This window comes from Poecilia formosa, unplaced genomic scaffold (assembly GCF_000485575.1).
Source record: "Poecilia formosa unplaced genomic scaffold, Poecilia_formosa-5.1.2 Scaffold156, whole genome shotgun sequence".
Classification (NCBI taxonomy): domain Eukaryota; kingdom Metazoa; phylum Chordata; class Actinopteri; order Cyprinodontiformes; family Poeciliidae; genus Poecilia; species Poecilia formosa.
The window spans coordinates 1294708-1315951 of record NW_006800095.1 but is presented as its reverse complement, the minus strand read 5'-3'; the positions used below and the strand labels follow the sequence as shown (position 1 = coordinate 1315951).

At 37.0% G+C, this 21244-nt stretch overlaps 1 protein-coding gene across 10 annotated transcripts in view; it reads right to left on the bottom strand.

The window, feature by feature from the left end:
- Positions 1-21244, bottom strand: part of LOC103146349 (netrin-G1-like) — a 66181-nt gene that overhangs the window by 18224 nt on the left and 26713 nt on the right. For all 10 annotated transcript variants that reach the window (XR_001663639.1, XM_016677468.1, XM_007564220.2 and 7 more), the window contains one exon: positions 16979-17622. Coding sequence is in view for 9 of the 10 variants with exons in the window: in XM_016677468.1 (XP_016532954.1) it covers positions 16979-17622 (644 nt within the window). In the remaining variant the exon portion in view is untranslated. The remainder of the gene's footprint in view (positions 1-16978; positions 17623-21244) is intronic.

Genomic DNA, 21244 nt, shown 5'->3' with positions numbered 1-21244 from the left:
GTGAGGAAGTGAGGTAGCAGGCTACAGGTTGGTATCACTTTAAAATGTTAATAATGTTGGAAATATTCTCTAGAATGCTCTCTGTCTAACCTAGAAATGGCAAGTGATATTAGGATATAATAGGGTCTTAAACAGGTTTCAAAGCTGCTGAAGTTGTTGTATGAGATTTATTGTATGGAATGTAAATAAGTGACCCTTAAGAAAAAGTGTGTTATATATTTTTAAATCTGTAAGGTTTGATTTAGCAAGCCTTTTTTGGTTATTAGCACTATGGTACAACACATTAATTCACTGAAGGACAAGGCAAAATACTTTTTTTTTTAACAAAAAACAACAACAAAAAAATCCTACTTTCCAATTTCTATTTTCATTTTCCAAAACTATTACTCCAGTGCAGTCTCAGAGGTGCTTCAGGGAGTTGATATCTTTTCATCCGTTCAATAGGCTTTTCTCTTGTATGATCCGCTGAACAATACTTTCTTTGTTCTCTAGAATCTTCTCATTTACAAATGCGTCTGTGTGTGCAATGCCAGCTGCAAAGCAGCAAAGAAAACACTCCAAAGGGTCATGCCCACTGTCCAATAGATCGCTGCATTCCCTGTTTCATCTCTGGATTATCTTTACTATTTCTATCAACTAAAAAAAAAGGGAAATGACTCAAGTCGACCTCAGAGGCTTATCCCACCTTGGAGGATGCATTTCAGCAACTTCCCATCGGTACAGGAATATAAAGTAGATGCTATGGGCCAAAGGTGTTAAACCTTTTGGGATGAGATGTTCAATGACACATTTAGATAATCTGAAATGGAAAACAGAGAACTGCTTTCGTTTTAATGTTATAGTGAGTAGAGTCGTATGCATCCAGTGAATTGTGCCTCAAAAATAAACTTGGCCACACCCATTCAGTAACCTTTGCTACAAACAGCAAGGGCTTTCAAGGAAAGTTATCACTGGTGTGGACTAAACAAATGGAAAACATTCGATCCAAGTTTTATGAAAAACAAAAAAGCAGTTTTTATTAAGGCCCACAGTCCACAGGTTTGGACATACTAGAATTACTAGAATTACCTTTTGTAATTCTAGAGTTTTCAACTCTGCCAGCTTTGGGCATCTAGAGATTGAAGGGTTTGCCAAAATGTCTTTACAAAACATCTTAGCTTAATCAGAAAGGATAGAAAACCGATGGTCAGTATAGTAGAACTGCCATTTTCAAGTTATCTATGACCTAAACCCTGACCTATTTGGTCTGCTTCCTGTTCTTTGTGATTTTTTTGTTCACTGGTGTTCTTGAAATTAAATGTATAAGTATTAGAGTAAAAGGGTCTTAATATAGAGATGAAATAGACATTTACGTTTGAACATGAGGGGGGTGATCAAATTCATTTTGTCATGCTTGGTAATAATAAAAATAATAATATGTTTTAGAAGAACAGCATTAGAGTCATGAATAACATAAATCTAGAGCTGTAATACATAAGATTCATAAGCAGCATGGATTCTTACCCTAACAAAATACTCTTGTTACCCCACGCTCCCCATTGTCCTTAACTTTTTAATCAATTAAAGTCCCCGCTCCATAAAATTAATGACTGGGTGTAGCTCCTCTGCCATGCAGACAGCAGCGGCTCCCCGAAGTCAAGAGCGATGAGATTTGACCTTCCACTTAATTAAAAACCAGCAAAATCTGGCTCATCAGGCCCAACCGGCGCGGCGAGCGGGCTGATAGAGGAGAGGATGTGGACTCAGGGGAGCTCTGGAATGCAATGCTTTTGCCGCCGGCATTGTCATATTGAAATCGGAGAACTTTTTTTTGTGTGTGGCTGCTGATATTGGTCACAAGAAGGGAGACATCCCTCGCCTCTTCCTTTGCTATTAATGCTATTCACTAGCTATTCACTATTCAGACTCCAGCGATCGTGTAAATGCCTGCAAAACTGCCTGTTTTAATAAAGTCTGAACACACATTCATTATACGTTTAGCAAGGATTTTATTTGGCGCAACAAAAATGTTTGTGATCATTTAACCTTTCTAAAAAAGCACAATTTATTCAAAACTAAATGAGCCAAAACTCACTTAGTGGTTCCAACCGACTGGCACAAATTAAATTTAGTTCATAATAATCTGTTGTTGCTATACTGTAGCATAAAGTGCATTGCAAAAAAAAAAAAAAGTGTATCCTGTTTTATTTATTTATTTATTTTTTTTACAGCTTGTAAAAAAAGATGTAATCCCTTTGTTGGGATTTTAAGTGACAAAACAACACAAAGTAGTTCATAATTATGAAGTGGGAGGATAATAATATGTCGTTTTTAAATATTTTCAGAAAAATATCGAATCTAGTGCAACTAATTTACCTGCCGATGCTCCCTCATGGATAAGAAGTCTTTTGTGCAAATTAAACTGCCGGGCTGAGCTAAGCTATAACTCTTGTGGAGTGATGGCAATCCACAGCGTGATTGCGTCACAACATAGTTGTGCACTTTACAAAGGAAGAGGAGCAACCAGAGAGATACTTTTGTAAATAATAATTTGTCCTTAATAACTCCTCTGGGTAAATAACGATTATATAAATAAATAAAAAAAAAATAAATAAATACATAAATAAATAAATAAATAAATAAAAAAAAGTCACGAGAAAAAAAGAAAGTCATGAGACGTCTCGTTTACAGTTTGGTACAAGCCACTCTGGGATGTTGTGGACATATGGACATATGCTGCTGTCAAAATGTACAGTTTTGGCCTAAATACAAAAGTGTTTTGTAGTGTGTATTAACACTGCACATCATCCGAACACAATACCCCAAAGCTGAAACATTCCCCTTTTCATGCTCTGTCCGGGGCACCAGGGGGGATTTCTATGACTGATGAAAATCCAGGTTTTCATCGTTTCTCGGGGGGACCAATAGGCATACTTAAATGGACTGGCACAATGCTCGGAAGACGACAGCCTTTCTTTCATTTAACATCCACCAGGAGCGGCTGCCGGGTGGTTGGTTTGGAGTGAACGGCGGCAAAGTGGGTGGCAGAGCAGGTAGAATAAGGACCAAAAAGAAAAACAGTTCCTTTCTATTTCAATTTAAAAAAAAAAAACTCCTTGGAGTAAACAGGAGATGCTTAACGTAGTAATCATATTGTTTAATCCTATTAGGGAAAATTAAGACGCAATGCAACTTGTTTTTCTTATCCTAACAGGTATCCTGCAAGTTTTTCTGCAAAACTGGACAAATTCATTTAGACAACTTGAGGTGACATTTGTGTTGAGTTTGTGAAGATATTTGGAAGAAGACAGCAGAGGTGTCCTTTGTCTTCTGCCACCTACCAGCTGGCTGTTAGGTACTTAGCAGTGTGTTAAATGGCTCCCAGTGTCAAACACAATGTTTCGTCCTTGTGATAGATCATAAACTCCCTGATTTAAGACACTACAAAAAAATAAATAGACCAGAGAACTAGGAGTTCAAGAAAACTTTCTTTGTGCTAACCTCCGGGTCACACGTACACTGAGCTCCCAGGAAAACACAGATGGGTATTATTTAAAAAAAATGTTTTCCTAAATTATATCAGACACCAATGTCGCTAATTTATTACAAATGAAGCATTTAGAAATTACTGAATAAATCCTTTGACACAATAGTGATTATACATTTAGCCTAAGGTCATCACTTAAGAGTCAAACAACATAATAAGTAGATCATTTAAGACCAACGTATTTTTTTAAACACTAGATAATTCAAAATGTCAAAATCCAGCCAATCAGCATTCTTGGTGCTGATTGGCTGTACCTCCAAAATTGGAGAAGAGGAGCTTTGGTTCCTAATTCCATCAAACACTGGGGGCCCACTGTATATTTAAGAACTCCCACTGTACAGTTAAGTCGGAAAAACAAGCATCGAAAGATATTTGTAATAATTTAGTTAATATTTGTGAATAACGATTACCAAACAGCTCTAAAGTGTCAAAGTGCAACAATTCACATTTTTTGTTTGACCATTTAAACTTTCTATCTTCACATTTCAGCTAAGTTGACATAGGAATTGTTGCATTTTATTTACGTACATACCGAGTTTAACTTGGTTTCTTTATCTCCCTCAGAAATGTTTTATGGGAATTCATTCTTCTTTTTACGTCAGTGGAAAGATTTATTTGCCTAACCTTCCTCAGAGATGAAGCACACATGATGACAGAGTGCCTTTTTTTTTTTTTTTTTTTTTACAAAATCTTTATGGATAAAGACAAATAGGGAAGAGTAGCAGTTATATAAAAGAATTATATTTACTGAAATGTGTCGTCTCAAACTTTTTGTCTCAAAGTTGCAATATTTATGGAGACAATTGCTTGAAAAAAAAAAACAACCTAATGTGCCCATTTTGACATTGACAGTATTTTTTTTTTTCTTCAGAGATTCAACCCATGGCCGCCTCTCTGACTGATAAGAATGAGCGAAACAGCTTCCCTCAGGTCCGTATCTCACCTGCTCCCTCGAACAAGTCACCCATGGTCAGAGCTTGTAATGTGCCTCCATGCTGTATAAATACATACTGAGTTTCCCCGAAACTTTTCTCAACCAGACACTTCGCAGAGGCTCAGATATGCTAAGCAGTGATTGCTTTGAAAGATATGAAGAGATCAAGGCTGGTGAGCACAACTTTAACCTTGCTGCAAGTTTTAGAGTGTCAGTGCGTTACCTTGGACAAACTGGAGTAACTTGGCAACTCCTACTGGGTAACGGAGCGATGCTTTTGTCTCAAAAAGAAAACAAAAGCACTGTAGCACATGAAGCACTAATCAGTTTCAGAATTAGAAGGTGCTCTTGAGCATCTACTGAAAGTTTAAGCTGGCTTGCTTCTGCATTTTTTTTTCCCATTAGCAACATCAGTATAATTTTGTGAGTCAGAATCTCAGAGAACATTTTTCTGTTTATCAAGAGTTTATCTTTAGTATATATCCTTGTTTAAATGTTTTGATGACGTAAATAAGTGCTCTAAAAACATAATTATATCTTTACAATGTATTTTTTGGTCCCATTTTAACTCATGTGATGCAGCTCATCTAAAGAAAAGACAAAAACCTACCAAAACAAAATAAAACAACAAAAAAAGAATAGCAAACCCTTATTTGTTGAATCATGAATTAATGCAATCCACCATATTTAACCACACTGGTACTGACTAACCAGTTAAGGAATCAACTCAATAGTATCTGTCAGACAACATGACGTAGGCTAAAAAATGTCTAAAGTCATCACACACTGTCCTGATCTGAAGAAATTCAGGACAAAAGCAATATAAAATCATCATTTGTATGGCTTCATGATTCCAGCAAAATGCACTGAGAGTCATTGTCCAATGAAATGTATATATACAAAACCATTTTTTCATTAAGAACACAGATTACTGTTCAAAAACACGACTCTCCAAGCTTCTATAAAACTATATTAGGGATAAAATGGCTTCCTCTTACAAAAACACGGATAATTTAAATTGTTCTTTGAATGGAACAAATCCTGTGTTCACGTTAAGACTCTGTTCGATACTACTCCCATCACTAGCATCAGACACAAAGCCCCACAACTCACAGGTGATGGAATGTTAATGATGATCAACAGTTTGTCTCATCAGATCAACAGAGACTAAAGAACTTGGTTTAGATTTGTTTAATAATTAGAATCACTTAGACAAGAACAAACTGTGGGCAATGTTGCAATTTTACCCCATTTTTTTATATAGATTGCACAGAAGCATTTCTAAATTTGATGGTGACTCACCAGCGAACCTTTAGGTTCACTTCATTTTCTTTGAGAAATAAACAGAGAATTTGCATATATCTTTGAATCTTTGGAAAGCATGTCTCCCAAACGTCCACCTTTCTGTTCCAGTCCCGTTTGCTTTATTCTGGACCCAGAATAAAGCAACACCAAGTTGGTGTTGGGATGATCAGCATCCCAACACCAACAGAGACGATTTCAGATTCTTGCTGCAAAACCACTCCAGCGTTTGCTGGTTAAAAATTTATATTATTTGAATTTGCTGTATGGTTACAAATGTTACATTTTTAAAGTTTAATCAGTAGACATTATTTACCTAATTTGCCTTTATCTCTCTTTACTCTAAAACCCTAAATACATTCCAAATGTCTCAAAAAGATTGTGTGAATTTGATCTCTGTATAAATACCTCATCCCTATGAAGACATTAGAGGTTTATTAGTCAAACATCCTGAAATACAGCAGACACATCAGGGATTGAACTCTGGAGAGGTTCTAGTAGTCAGGTTACTAAACAATATCCCATGAACCATGAAGATTTATTAGAGAAGTGTTCAATCCATCAGCCAATCATATGAAGAGCATTACATCAGCCACACCTTCCAAGAGATGACCAAATGGCCCATGGTAACTCTAGAGGAGGTGTAGAGATCAACCGCTCAGGTGGAAGAACTGTTAACTGAACGTGCCACAATCCTAGCCTCAGGAAAATTGGCAAGAAGAAACCAGAAAGAAAGAAGTTCTTCCATCTGGTGTCCTATGGGAACCTACAAACATGTCATATTACGCTAAAAAACCCCTAAAACATCATGTCCAAGGTAAAATATGGTGGTGCAGCAGAAGACTGAATAAACGAGCATCTCACATAAATATAAAATCTTTGTGTTCGTTTTCTTCCAGTTCACAGTTACACACTCCTTTGTATTAGTCTACGTAAACCACAGTTTGTTTTTGTCAGTTATGGCGCCTGTTTGATACTTTCCATCATCAAAGGTATATATTAAGGAAAGACAAAAAACCCAACTTTCACAAAAAGGCTTGACAGCTCCTCTTTGCATTGCCTACTTTAACACTGCGGATGGTGTTGAGACGAGAAGGGAGAGTCACCTCATTACAGCAAGGTCTGTTACCGTGAAATTGAAGAGTCCGATTAGGTTTGTTTTTGTCGCTCCGTGTTGTGGCCAATTTTATCATCCTTGGTGGTGTAACGCAGTATCAGACAAATTGTTTGAGTCCCCCATCGACATATAAAGTATCCCCGCCAGAGCTCGCCAAATTATTGCAGAAATATTAGGAATGGATCACAAGTTAATTCCCCCTGCTCCAATTTTCTACCGCAGCAAAATGAAACCTAAATTTGCATAGCTCCGGGCCCTGCCCTCGAAAGCCTATGATTTGTTTCAATGACAGGAGCTATTATTGAGTAGTGCCTTGATGTAGTCGTACAGTATTCCAATGTCTAAGGCCCTAATCCCTCCCCAGCGATCGCAGTGGAGGGTTGTATTATTTGTGAGGTGATGTAGGCAGCTGAGAAGAGAAGGGAGCCCTGGAGAAATCAGCAAGAAAAAGAAATAGTATGTTAAGATGAAACTCGGAGGTTTTCTGAATGCGGCCCTGCCTACTGCAGATTCTTCAGCAGCAAGATTGAAAATACGAGCCGCGTGGAAAGTATTTCAATTTTGGAGCATGATGGGAATAAGTTTGTCACTTCATTAGAGAGTAAACACCCTCATAAACTCATGGAGGGACGTGCAGCACTAACCGTTAACAAGCCCCAACAAGCTTGTCTGCTTCACTTCGAGAAAACCTTGATCACAGAGCAACTGCAGCCAACGAGCAACTTGATGATTTTACAATTCATGGCTGCTTCCTCTTCAGAGACAGCTTATGTTGATGCACTTTCTCTGGCACCCATATATTATTTACAAAGACAGCCCGTCCCTTAATGAGCACTAATTAAACACTGGAGACTAGGAGATGACTGGCAGAAAACATCACAGCATGTGACAGACATCTGGTGGAAGACAAGTGATCAGATGACGGAGGAGCTGCAGAGAAAACTTACGGTGGAAAGCAAAAGCAACACTGGAGTCATGTGAACCTGCACTTGAACCTGACTTTGAAACTCTGTCAATCAAGCTGGCTACAGCTGTCATGGTTCATAGGGCATGAGCTTAGAGGACTGGGTATGTGCGTGCCGCATGTGAGAACCTGAATGCGAGCCAAAAAGTGGTGTGTGTGTGTTTGTGTGTGTGTGTGTGGGGGTGTGTATGTGTACAGTTTGTGTTTTCCTTCTGTGGCGATATAAAGGGCAAGTCTGACAGAGGAAAGAAGAGTGAAACCTGTGCCACGTCTCAAATTCATTATTTCAGATTTAAGTCTGAGCTCACTTTGTTTTAAAGGTTTTTGAAATCAGATTTCGATCACGCAGCTAATAAATTAATAAACACAAACGTCACAAAACTGTATCGAACCTGGATGTTTAAATATCTGGTTTTACATTTTGTTTTCTTCTAAAACATTAAAGCTAATTTTTAAAGTGAACATACTACTAGCCTAAACAATTTAAACCCACCTAAAACCTGCTCTCTGCACAGTTTGCATATATTTTACTATGAAAGAAATCCTCTTCAACTGTAAAGAATATAGCGGTGAGAATTAGGTTTTAAAAGATGGCCCTAAAGGAACCACAGGCACCAGCTGATACTTTCCCAAAGCTTTTTAGTGAAAAATACTAGATATCTATGTACCATAGTCCTGCTTGTCTTACAGTCTTTATAGATGTTTCAAGCTATACCGAGGTCTAAAAATGTTTCAGTTTCAAAAGTTTGACATTTTTGTCACAATTTCTATAGTTTAAAGTCCTTCTAATGAGATTTCAGAGAAAGTGTCAAATTAAAATTATGCAGCACTGGACTCCTTCCCCATCTGTTGCTGAGCACTATCAGTCAGCTGGCTGAAAGCAGGCTAAAGCTTTTTCCCAATGCTTAAAAAAAACAAATTTGACTATTTAATAAATATTTTTGCAACAAAAAATTATGGGTATTCATAATATGGCAAGAAAAGGAACAACTACTATTTATTTCATGAAGCCGACAAGATTTTTAAGACGTTGAGAAACTGAGCTGCATATTTTAAGTAACTACCTAGCTGAGCCAGTAGACCAGCTAATTAATATTTAACTAATAGATCGTTATAACGCATATAATGGTGTTATATATGACATTATGACAAAAAATGTACCTGATCAACTATTTTAGCAACCATACATATATTTATTTTCTTTTTCTGTCAAATCATACATTTTTGTCTCAAATATTTGTGTCCATTTTGTGATCACTTGGTATTTCTGCTCAAAAGTTTAAACCATGGGAGCCATCCCATACATTCATGGCCTGTAAGAAATCTGAGATTTATTTTTTCCTGCAGTGTCTGAGCCAAATGGAGGAGTGAGAATCCAAACGCTAAATCTAAGACATAGCTTACATTTTGCAAAATAAGCTGGCATAACACTCCATATATGAAGTTCTGAAAAAAGATGCATAAGATATAAGAAATTACTTTCATCAGAAGCAATCCAATGAAAAAAACAGAAGAATATTGGCATATTTTCCAAGTCAAATCCAAGTTTTACCAAGCATTTAAATGTGTTTTCTTAGTTTGTCCACCAATTTTCTGGTAAAACAACAACAACAACAAAAACCCAACACAAAACACATTATTTAATATATAAACTTATAATAAAAATACTTATTCTATAAGTATTTTTTAATAAAGCAAAGAGTCCATTTTGTAATCAAATTCTGAATCCACATTGAATATTTATTAGAAATCAAAAGTAGAAACCTTTTGCAATCAAAATGATCAATTACTTAAAAATACCACCAGTAAGATACTAAAAATAAATGTTAAAAATTACTTTCTCATCTACATTTCCATTTTTAAGGATAAAAACTGAATTGAATCATTTTGTATTTTTCTAGCAAATCTTAGTCTTTTGTCATCCAAAAAGGAAATCGTTTTTTGTTTGGCTCAGACTGAGTGACCTACTACCTTCCAGACCGCTAGAAGACATTCATAGGAAGGCCATGTGAACAACTCAGACACACTGAGTGGCTGGATGTTATAGTGTCACATCATTGTTTCAAAAACCCTATAATCCAACTTTTTGCATTACTTTGCAAAGCAAGGTTAAACCCCAATTCTTCTCAAAGTCTCAAAGGCTTTGGTGTGGGAATGAAACGCAGCTAAGAATGAACAAAATTTCCATCACGGTTCTAAACAACATCCTTTACAAAAACTGAGGAGGAATATTGATTGCTGTCCTCTTGCTGCATTCTGTCCTGCATTATAAACTAACAAGCTTGAAAGGAAGAATAAGGAAGACCTGTAAAGACAGGATGGAGGGTAACGCATCCAGATTGAAGGTTATATAGATGTCAGAAGTTAAAACAAGGGAAAGAAACGCTGGAGGACATTATACAGGAGATGTGAAGACTGTCCTTATAGTTTTCTGAAATCTCAGAGTGGATCCTGTGAATATGTAAATATCCTCAGCATCGAGGTGTTAAGGACATCGTGTAAATTCTCTGGCGAAGCTATGCTGAAATTTAGGTTTTCTTTAAAGTGCAACATTGAGCTGAAATCTGTAATGTAGTCTATTAGGATATTGGTGAAGCCATCGCAGTGGGAAATGCTAATTTTGTGGCCTGAGGAGAACTTTGGAAGCACAAAAACACAAGTAAAATGTTTCAAACTCTATCTTAAACCATTTATATATATATATATATATATATATTTTTTTTTTTTTAAGTTTACCATGAATTCCAAAGAGGGAAATTCCAGATGGAATAATGTTTTTGGTTTAAGAGGAGGTGTAACATCTGATTGTAACAAGTCAGCAGGGAATAAAAAAAACAAAACAGCCTTAAATATATTCAAGCCTGGAGTTATGTTGACATTAGACACTCAGTCATTTTTATAGTATAAAAAACAGCATTTATATATTTATTTTTTCTAGTACTTTCTACTGCAGCTTTGTAGAAAGATGGTAAAAACATAATGACCTTTACTATTGCAATTTATTAGACACACTAGGCGTTAATAACATGGTAACAATTTTAAAAAAACTTTTAAATATATATTTAGTTTCAATGATGAATAAATGGCCATATAATAAAACTTTCTAACTTTACAGCTCTGTTGCATGATTGCTACTTCTGAATTTGGTAAGATTTAGGTGTTATAATGTTGGTTAAATTAGATAATATCATCTAGCAGTAGAAACAGTGGCTCAGTAACTTTATATCTCTTATTCATGGTTATCACAAGGGGAGCACCATACATATTTCCACTTCAGGTGGAAATGTGCATTTAATGCTTTTTTATACCTTAATGCAAATTTTTTCTATATTTGAATGGCATTTATAATTTTACACTCCTTTTTGCGTTATAATAATCATATTAAGAGTATTCCTAAAAGCCCTTTACATTTGCTCCTTTGAGGTATTTTTACATAACACCTACATACCACCTAAAAGACAAAATATGAGGAGACAAAAAAAAAAAGGACAGACAGATTTGTAAAGGAAAAAACAAAAAGGAGAAAAATGACATTGGGGTGGAGCGAGATAAATAGCACATTAGCACTTATAGATTAACTGCCTCTTATTCCCAGGCACTGCTGCAGCCCTGCAGATGTGCAGCACTGACCGCACAACTACCCGGCAGCGGTCATGTCTTAATTAACAAGCCGACATCTGATCAATAATTGAGGAACAATGAAGGGGGGATGTGAGCGCCGTGACAGACTGCATGGTTCAAGGTTTTTGGTTTTCTGTTGATGTGAAATAACACCAGAAATCAATAGCGCAGACGGCCCCAACACACACCGACTTCCGACACGACATCAAAAAACAAACAAAAAAAAGGGATTATCCCAAGTGTATTCTTTTGCTCTCTTTTTGTCATGAAATATTTATAATATTTGAAAATGTATGAAACATTTGCAGCCAAATTGTACAGGGGGATTTCATGGGAAATTATAGATCAGAGTGCCATTTTCTAAATAGCAGGAGATATTTTCTCATGTTGCTTTACTAAATACTGTAATTGGAGATTATTTTAAAATTCTGAACTGCTTCAGTTCTGTGGCTAATTTCTTATGTTTGTGCAGCCAATACTGATTCCAGCCAATTTTAGCCAGTCTCCAACCATACAATGAAAATCCCACTGAAAAATAAATGTCTAGCTTTCTTACACCGCAGTTGTCATTAATTATTTGTATTAAAAGCACATTTTAAGTCAAAGACAAAATGGTTACGTAGTTCACATTTGACAAGTATTTACTATTATATTATTGATTCAGAAAGGCTAAAATTATTAAAACAGCTGTTTATATGACCCCTAAAATAATAAGCATCTACAAAAAGGGATAACATATCAAAATAAATTGTTTTATAGCAGATAGAAGTTAAAAGCTTGTAATGTTGAGAGAACAACTTTGCACCGAGTCCTTCAGCCTTTTATCTGTTTGAAAGTCTTTCTGTCTTTTGTTTTCTAGCTTCCTTAATGAACTGCAGACATTGCTCATATCATGCTGTATCAAATTGATTTTTTTGTAAATCACTTCTAACATTTTGATCCCTGCTCTGATCGTCATGATCCACCAGTTGTGATTTTGTTCTCTCTTGTGTTTGTAGTTACGCGTTTTAGTCTTATTAGTGTTTCTCCATATTAGTTTATTCTATTCCCTGCACTTTGGTTTATTTCTTGTGTTAGTGTTAGTTCTTAGCTTCTGGCAGATCATGTGTGTTTGATTCAGTTTCTCCTGTGCCCATTATTCAGCCTTCCCTCGGTCCCTGCTTAGATTCTCCCCCAGATGCTCTTCATTATGTTGATTGTATTTACCTGGTTTGCAGGCCACAATCGCTTCTCTGCAGCATTTAAGTACTAAAAAGTCATGATGTAGTGCTTGGATATCATGTGTTAACCGTTTTAACAAGAAAAACAGCATATTTCAGTTTTACCTGAGCTATCAGTCAGGGCCTGAATGAGTTGCAAATCAGCTGATTCCTGTCACTGGCTGTTTTCTAAATACATCTTTTACCTCAACATTAAAAAGTTTGTATTGTAGCAGCACCATAAGAAAATCAAACTGTTGAACATTTTTTGGCTTATATCAATCATTAACTTCTTCGGGTGTTTACGTGATATGAAATGACACAAGTAAAGAATAATATAGTCTGAGAGGCTTGTAGAAAAGCTGTTTTTCACTCAATCTACGGGACAAACGTGCATTTTTAAGTCATTCTTCTAAATACCCGCTGTTCTTAAAGCCTGGAAGGCCTGAAAGCTAACAGACCTTATTAAATTCATAAGACCTGTACCGGGACCAAACGCCATTTTGATTGAAAGGTGAAAATGAGTGCAGATTTCAGGTTAATATGACAAAACTTTAAGCAAGTGTGCACACAGTGGCAGCTTCAAAGATGTGTCACCTCTGCTACTATAAATCTAAAAATATTGAAGAAGTACCGAACAGTATTACTAAGTGCATTAGATTATGGTTACATATCCCAGAGCTCTACACTCATTAAAAGAAGACAAGACAGATGAAAAGGGCAATTTCATTTGGTTAGTTGCTTTGTGCAATTTTTGAATAGAGGCTTTTTAAAAAAAGAAGAACAATATACATAGGTATGTCATTGTTAGGCAGAAACACAAAATCTAATTTAATCTTAAAACCACCTAGTTTTACTTTTGTGTCTTTCAGACAGTGGAAAATGACAGAGGGAACATCTGCACTGCGTGGTTCTGAACGTGTTAACCAAAGCTCCATGTTGATAGAAAAGCATGTGACTGCTCGGATAAAGCTGTGAGGATGCAGTGTTACTTTATAAACCTTGTCAACACAGTGTTTAATTATCCATCCAACACAGAGTCATTTGCTTTTCCTTAAAACCAAAGGCCTGCATGATGCCCTTTTCTGCACAGTTGCCTGGCAGCCAGGAGGTTTATCCCCTTCTGTGTGGAATTTGCATGTGAGCATCTGTGGGTTTTCTCTCATCGTCTAAAAACTTGCATGATGGGAGACTGTTTTGTAACCTAACCTTGCCTTAAACTTCAATAACTATATCCATAACATGTTGGCTGTGTTTTAGTCTCCCTGATGCTGTTCATTCACTAAAGTTCTCTAACAAATCTTAGAGACCTTTTAGAACAAAGAGTAAAGTGACCTGAATGAAATGAATGACTGACTTAGTTTCTAATTGTAAAAAAACAAAAACAAAAAAATATTAAAGTGTTTTTTTTCTTTGTTTTTTTTTCTCTCATAATTTTACTACTAGAAATAAAAATCTGAAACTCCGAACCATGGAGTTTACTTTGATACCCTTGAATAAAATCCATTGCAACCAAATGTCTTCAGGAAGTTTCTAAAACAAATAGGATCCAACTGTTTGTAATTTAATCTCAGCATATCTCAGTTTAAATCCAACTGTTCTCTGAATGCCTCACGGGATTGTTAAAGAACCATGAACAAACATAATGAAGACCAGGGAACAAAGCAGGCAGTTCATGGATAAAGATGTGGAAAAGTTTAAAGTATAGTTAGGCTATAAAACGGCACAGGGAGCTTTAATCATCTCCCAGAGCATTACTTCATCATCTGAAAATGGAAAGAGTTTGACACAGTTGTAGAACTACCAAAATTTGGCTATTCACCAAAACTGACAAGCCTCAAAGGAGGCACAGAAAAAGGACTTGATTGAGGACTGACAACATTGTGGATTTTTTTTTACCACAAGCCATGGAGAGAGCGCACACCAGAAGACTCTGCTCTTGTCGGCCAAAATTCATGCAACATACTATATGTGATGGGAAAAACAACAACAAAAAAACAGTTTAAACAACAATTCCACTAACACAGCCAGAATGAAATACCTTTGATCAAAGTATAATGAGTCAAAATGGCCTAAACAAAGTAAATACATACCTATTTATGGACTGAGCTTGAACTGATTTTTAAATAATATTTAGTCTCTAGATATGTAAGACTGATATGGACATATCCCAAAAAAACTGTCAACTCAACAGGCTGTGAAGCAGGGCTCTGCGAAGTACTGACTCAGTGAATACATATGCATGTTGCACTTTTCTTGGTCTGTATTTAGCTTTATCTGTCGTATAATCAACTCTGATCAGCTTCCCTTTCTCTGGTGAAGAAAAGAATCCCTGGATCCTGAAGGGTGAATCTCAATACATTTGTAAAAAAAAAAAAAAAAAGAAGAAGAGAAAAACAGCAACAACACACAGACAAAGTAGTGCATAATTATGCACTACTTTGTCTGTCAAAAAAAAAAAATCTCCAAAAAATCTATTGAAGTTTTGTGGTTGGAAAGCTACCAAATCTGAAAGTCTAATAGTGTGTGTGAGTCTTGCAAGGTTGTTTACTCTGGTGCTTCTCACTTTTGCTTCAAAAAATAAATAAATAAATAAATAAATAAATAAATAAATAAAACATCTGGTTCAAAAACAACATTCATACAAACCAGTTATTTATTTTTATGACTGAAAATCTCTAAATCGCCACTGAAAGAAGTTCATGGCCTACTTCCAAATTTTCCTTTTGCAGTTACATTGCTTTTTACAACTTAATGACTTACCCCTTCCCAAACAGTCAGAGCCCTAGCACCCAATTGCTAAAAACCATCTGCAGCAAAACTGAACCTGTAAATATTCAGCTGTGTCTGCAAGGGAAAGTTTATCAGCCTTTATGGTATATTCTGGGAGTTTTCAGACAGGATGGCCATCCTGTGATAAGCCTTTCACATTCGGTGGTAGCCAGAAGGCTACTGAGGCTGCTGGAAACTCTAATCAGGCTCTGCCCACCTGCCTCCATCCTGCTCTTTCAAGTGAGTAACTGATCCACTTCTGGACAGAAATCATATGTTTATTTCCCTTTCTTTCTCATTGCAAACTTCTGCTCGAAAATTGAATTGGATGCCCTGGGGCAGGATGGAAAATTGTGCAAAAATAACTTATTTTCCCTACACTCAACCTTTTGCTACCCTAATGAATGGCAAAATAAGATAACAGTGGGATATGCTATTCCACGTCAGCTAGCCATCCTTTCAATTTAGAGCTCATCAATTCATGTTTAAAGTGGAAGCATCAATACTGGAAGATGGTGTGTGACTGCAAGAACATGAATCCCTCATGGAGGAAAATAAAATTACACTGTACTGTTATGCAAAACTTCTCCAGACATTAGATCAAACACATCAAATGCCACGAGACCTTGTCAGAATGTTTGTTGCACAGCATGGCAGCTCATTTTCACCCCGTGATTTAGTCAGATCAAAATTTATTATTTAAAAGCAGGAACATCATTGATTAAATCATAAATCCCCTCTTTACTGAACAGGGCAAGGGTAAATTTGGAGCCATAGTCTGGCAGCTTTAATATCGTCACATTTCACTGATGTGTCCCGGATAATTAGCATTTAATCAGCTGCAAATATTCCTAATTACAAGATTAATCTCTAACCAATTAGCCAACCTGCTAATGGTTTTACTCTACCATAGAAGTACACTGAATTCCAATTAGGGAGTAACAACCCTAATTTACCTAGAGGCCCATCTGATGGGTCATTACCAACCCAGTTACTTTCTGTATAAACTGAAGGCAGCAAGCAGCACAGATCCCATAGGAGAGCAGCTGTGGAAGCTTTATGGCCGACGTGTGAGGCATTTCCATGCATCACGGGACAATGTTTCTACTTTCTGAAAATAACAGAGTCATACTGATGATTCACTAATGAATATATGACGCTCAGCGAAACCGCAAGATCCGGAAACTAACATACGCGCTGGATTTGATCTCAGTTTAGTTCACTTACTGGGTGTTAAGTGTGATATTTGTTAATATAAAACATAATGTCGCAAGCAAGAATGGGGTGCTAGTCAGTAATTTAAAATTTAATTGAGTACAAGCACAAAGAGCATTAGCGTTTTATTAGTCAGCAGTACTACAGCTGATATCCAGGTCACTTTTGACGCAAGTGTTTCTGAAGTTGTGATTTGCCCCCAAAAAGTCTTGAATTATTAATCTTTTCCAAAAGCATTCACAGATTTTTTTTTTAATGAAGCTATATATTTGAAATAAACAAAATAGCAACTAAGTGCAAGTCTCAAAGACTTTTTAGTGGATCTTACCTGCCCTGTACCTTGATGTCAGATATTGCGTAGAAGTATCTGGATAAATTGTTCTCATCCACCATGGTGGCTCCAGTAGCTGGCTTTAGTAGTCTAATCCTCAGATCTGTGATTGTGAAGAAATCTCTCAGGTTCTTAGTGGTATCCAGCTGGCCGTATAGTGAAGCCATGTTGTGTAGCCGAGGTCCAGCAAATAGAGCGAAGCGGTCCTTTATCTCAAAACGTACGGTCTTGTCGTTCTTCCACACGTAGCCTCGAGAGTACTCCTCAGTACAAATTATGTCCAGCAGGGTGCGCTGGGACAGGTCGTTCACTGTCTTGGGCTCCATGGTGAAAGCATCCAGGCAATCAGTGGCGTAGAACTGGTAAGGGGTCCAGGTGCGACCGTAGTCGAGCGACTTCTCCAGGACCATCTGCTCCGGCCGGCCTGACTCAAAGGTGATAACAATGTCATCAGTTAGCTCGATTGTCTTGTTCCAGGACAGCGTAATGTTGACTTGCAGAGGCTTTGGGTATTTCTTCCATGATGTCGATTGCCAGAACGTTGTGGGATTTCGACCTTCGAAGTCAAACATTAACTCAGGAGGATGAGCCAGCTCCTCAGTAGCAGCATCGCATTCGTTGTTGCACATGTAAGGATTCTCCTGAACGAAAACACAATAAAAACAAAAGTAAGTGAATTGTTTATAAAGTTTATTTGATAAGGACAGATACAAGAAACATAGATCAAGATAATCTGATCTCTGTAATCTCTGTCCCACAGGGACCGCTAACACTTTTTAACACAATAATTACATAAAGTGTTAAAATAATTTCCTCTGCTTTATGTTAGTGCTGAAACTGCTAAGTTTGACTTAAATGCAATTTTTACAAATGCTCTTTATTTTAATAAACGCAATGTTGGCAAAAGTTTTGAGTTAAGCTTGTAGGGATTAACATTAAATAAAAAAATAATTTTGAAATCAGATAAAGAAAAAAATAGATTTTAATGAAGATGAAATCCATTATTCTATTGTCATGGAGGTAATGTTGATCCTGGGGGATATAATGGGATATATATATACTGCTCAAAAAAATAAAGGGAACATTTCACTTTAATTTTGTGTGTGGCTCCAAATCCAGGCCTCCATTGGTTAATAAATTTGATTTCCATTGATGATTTTTGTGTGCTTTTGTTGTCAGCACATTCAACTTTGTACAGAACAAAGTATTCAATGAGAATATTTCATTCATTCAGATCTAGGATGTGTTATTTGAGTGTTCCCTTTATATATATATGTAGTTTGTTTTATTTATACTTTTTTTTTTTTTTACAAAAGGAGTTGCTACCGAGTTTGCATGGCCATGTTTAAACGTCTTTGATGAAGAAAGTGGTGAGGAACTATGAACTGTTCCTACAGCTACCTGAAGAGAACATATGTAACCACTCAGCAAACTAATAAAAGATGGATCAGAATTGATCGGAGCAGGAGTGAAAACAACCAAAACCCGAGGCTCAGGTTCAAAAACTAAAATGTTAACATGTCAATATGGTATTTAAAAAAAAAAGAAAGAAAACACAGAAGAAGATGAATTTTTGTAGCTACAGGAAATAATACTAAAAATTAGAATTACACAACAGTAACTAAATTTAAAAAAAAAATTTAAACTCAAACTAAATATTGTTCACTGTTCCTTTGCCTTGATGGTTTACAACTCTGCTCCACACAATTTCTATTCCAGTAAAGCCCATGTGCATGTCGTAATCTAGCAATGTCATTTCTAAGGCTGCAGGAGATGGTGACCCTCTCATTGAGATGATACTGTGGATACCGTATTCCTGATGAGCACCGTTCCAGCTCCGACCTGCCCCACAAATTGCCTGTGTAATTGATATTCTTGTGTGGTATTTCAGCTGGGATAGGAATGGAATCCCGATGAGCATTTCTTATGAAACACGCAAAGGGACATGCATTTTTCATGGGCCCGTGTTTGGTTTCTGCCATAGACATCCAGCGAGTTCGGGTGTTTGTGTGAGCGAGTTTGTGGGGAGAAAGAGCTGCGCTCTTGATGTGTTTGTGTTTGTTTGTGACAGGGATAGAGAGCTGTGAATGTGTTTGCCCATATGTGTGCACACAAGCGGTATGCACTGGTGTGTGTGTGCGTGTGTGTGTGGGTGTGGACAGGGTAGCAAAGGAACGATGAAAGAGCGAGAACTGAATTGGGGGCAGAGAGCACAAGGCTCTTTTCTAAAGACATTCCTCTCACCTTTTGGTCCAGGAACAATGAGGTTAAGTACCAGGAAGATTCATATCAACTGTAACATGATTCAATAATGAGCAATCATCTGGTACTCTACTCTGAAAATGATTTAAAGAGGAGAAAAGCCCCCCAAACTGTCAGGTTGTTAAGAAATTATCCGATTCCTCTGTGCCCCGGAAAAAATTCACATCACAGTCCAACAAAATATTTTAACCTTTAAAAAACAAAGTGACTAAATATCCAGTCTAAAATATTACTAAGACATATATATTCTAATTATACCCAGTAGCACATACTGTACAGATTTAATAAATGCTACAAACATGCAAATAGTCAGAATTCAAACCCTGAATAGAAATAGAACATAATTCTGTTTAAGAGGCTTGAAACTAGTGATTTAAGGCAAAAACTTAGGAACAAAGCACTTTGTTTTTTCTATCTATCTATCTATCTATCTATCTATCTATCTATCTATCTATCATAGGTGAATTATTGCCTCCATCTCATGCCCCATGATGGGTTTAGGTCAGGCCCACCATTACATTTTTATCTGAAAAGACCAGTGGTTGCATTTGTCTTCAAGTGAGTTGCAAAACCTCTATTTCAGAAAAAAAAAAAAGTATTTTAAGGTTTATCTTCCTCTGAGAAAACGGTACGAAGACTTTGTTTAGATACACATCTCCAGAGTCTGTTTCATTTCCTATGCTATGCTATCTCCGACTTACTCTTCAGCCTGAAGAGATATAGCTGTGCTATCAAGAAGGACAAGACTGCAAGATATTGGTTCAGCTGACTCAAAGGAGCATAACATGATCCAATTAGAAGGGTAATGAGGGTTATGCTGCTAAGAGAGAATGTGAGAATAAGAAAGAGTGGGAGGTAGTGTGAATGTAAACCTTTTTAAGGAGCATCTCAGCTGCTAAAAGTATTCTCCTTTCACGCCCATGCACTCCCACACACATTCAACACTAACCCAAAGCTTAAAAGGCCACAGTGCAGCCTGAAACCAAAAACATAGGGAAAAAAAATGGAGATTTCGAAATAGAGAGTTAAGGGGTAATAGGGAAAATGGTTGGCTGCCTGGGTTTTGCCACAGGGACAATAAATTGTACTCAAGTTCTCAGTTTACTGACAATGTGTTGCTGAGGGTCATTATAGTCACTGCTTTAGGTCTCTCAGAGAGGTTGATGGTACAGAGAAGGAGGAAAAGATGGAGTTTGTGAGAGGCACTGATTCACCTGTTGTTATTCAAGAGCATGAATTTTCAGTTATTTCTTTTATTGGTTCTTCGGTTTGGTTTCGTGAACGGTGGGGTGGCTGCCTTCGCATCAGCCGAGCAAGGACTCTTATTCACAGATGCTATGAGGAAGTGTGTGACAACAGCATCAGAGGATAATGGGTAAGCAATTTTCTAACAAAACAACGAGAAGAGCAGTAAATAGAAGCACTAAGCAGCAAAGTTTCACCAAACACTTCACCACGTTTGGCAAATAAAGCAGCAGAGAGAAGCCACGAACTCTTGCAACGTTTTCTTGCTGTGTACGTCGACTTCAAACCTTCGGGGAAGCATATCATGTATGGTGCTTATTTGCTCCTCCTGAACTGCACATACCGTTATGCCTTTATACAGTCTAGTTTATGTGAAATGGGAGATTGAGAGAAATGTCAGCACCTTTTAGCAGATATCCTGTGGTGGTTATTTAACAACAAAAACAGTGCCCTATAAAGATCAATACCTTCCATGGTCATTTAAGACCAAGGCCTTCAGTGCTCTGCCAGGGGGCAGCTATTGAAAAACAATAAACCCTCTCAACTTGATCCTTTACCTGTGATCGTGGCTGTGGGAGAGGGGAAAAGTCAGTGGAGGATGTGAAAGAGGCAAGAATTTTGGACCAAAATGAAATATCGACCAGCTAAAAAATAGACTTGACCTTAAAAATAAAGAACTGCCATGTATTGGAATGTTGCTAAAGGGTTAGCTAAGCATTTCTTAATACCAAGCAACATATTTATGATGTTATATAG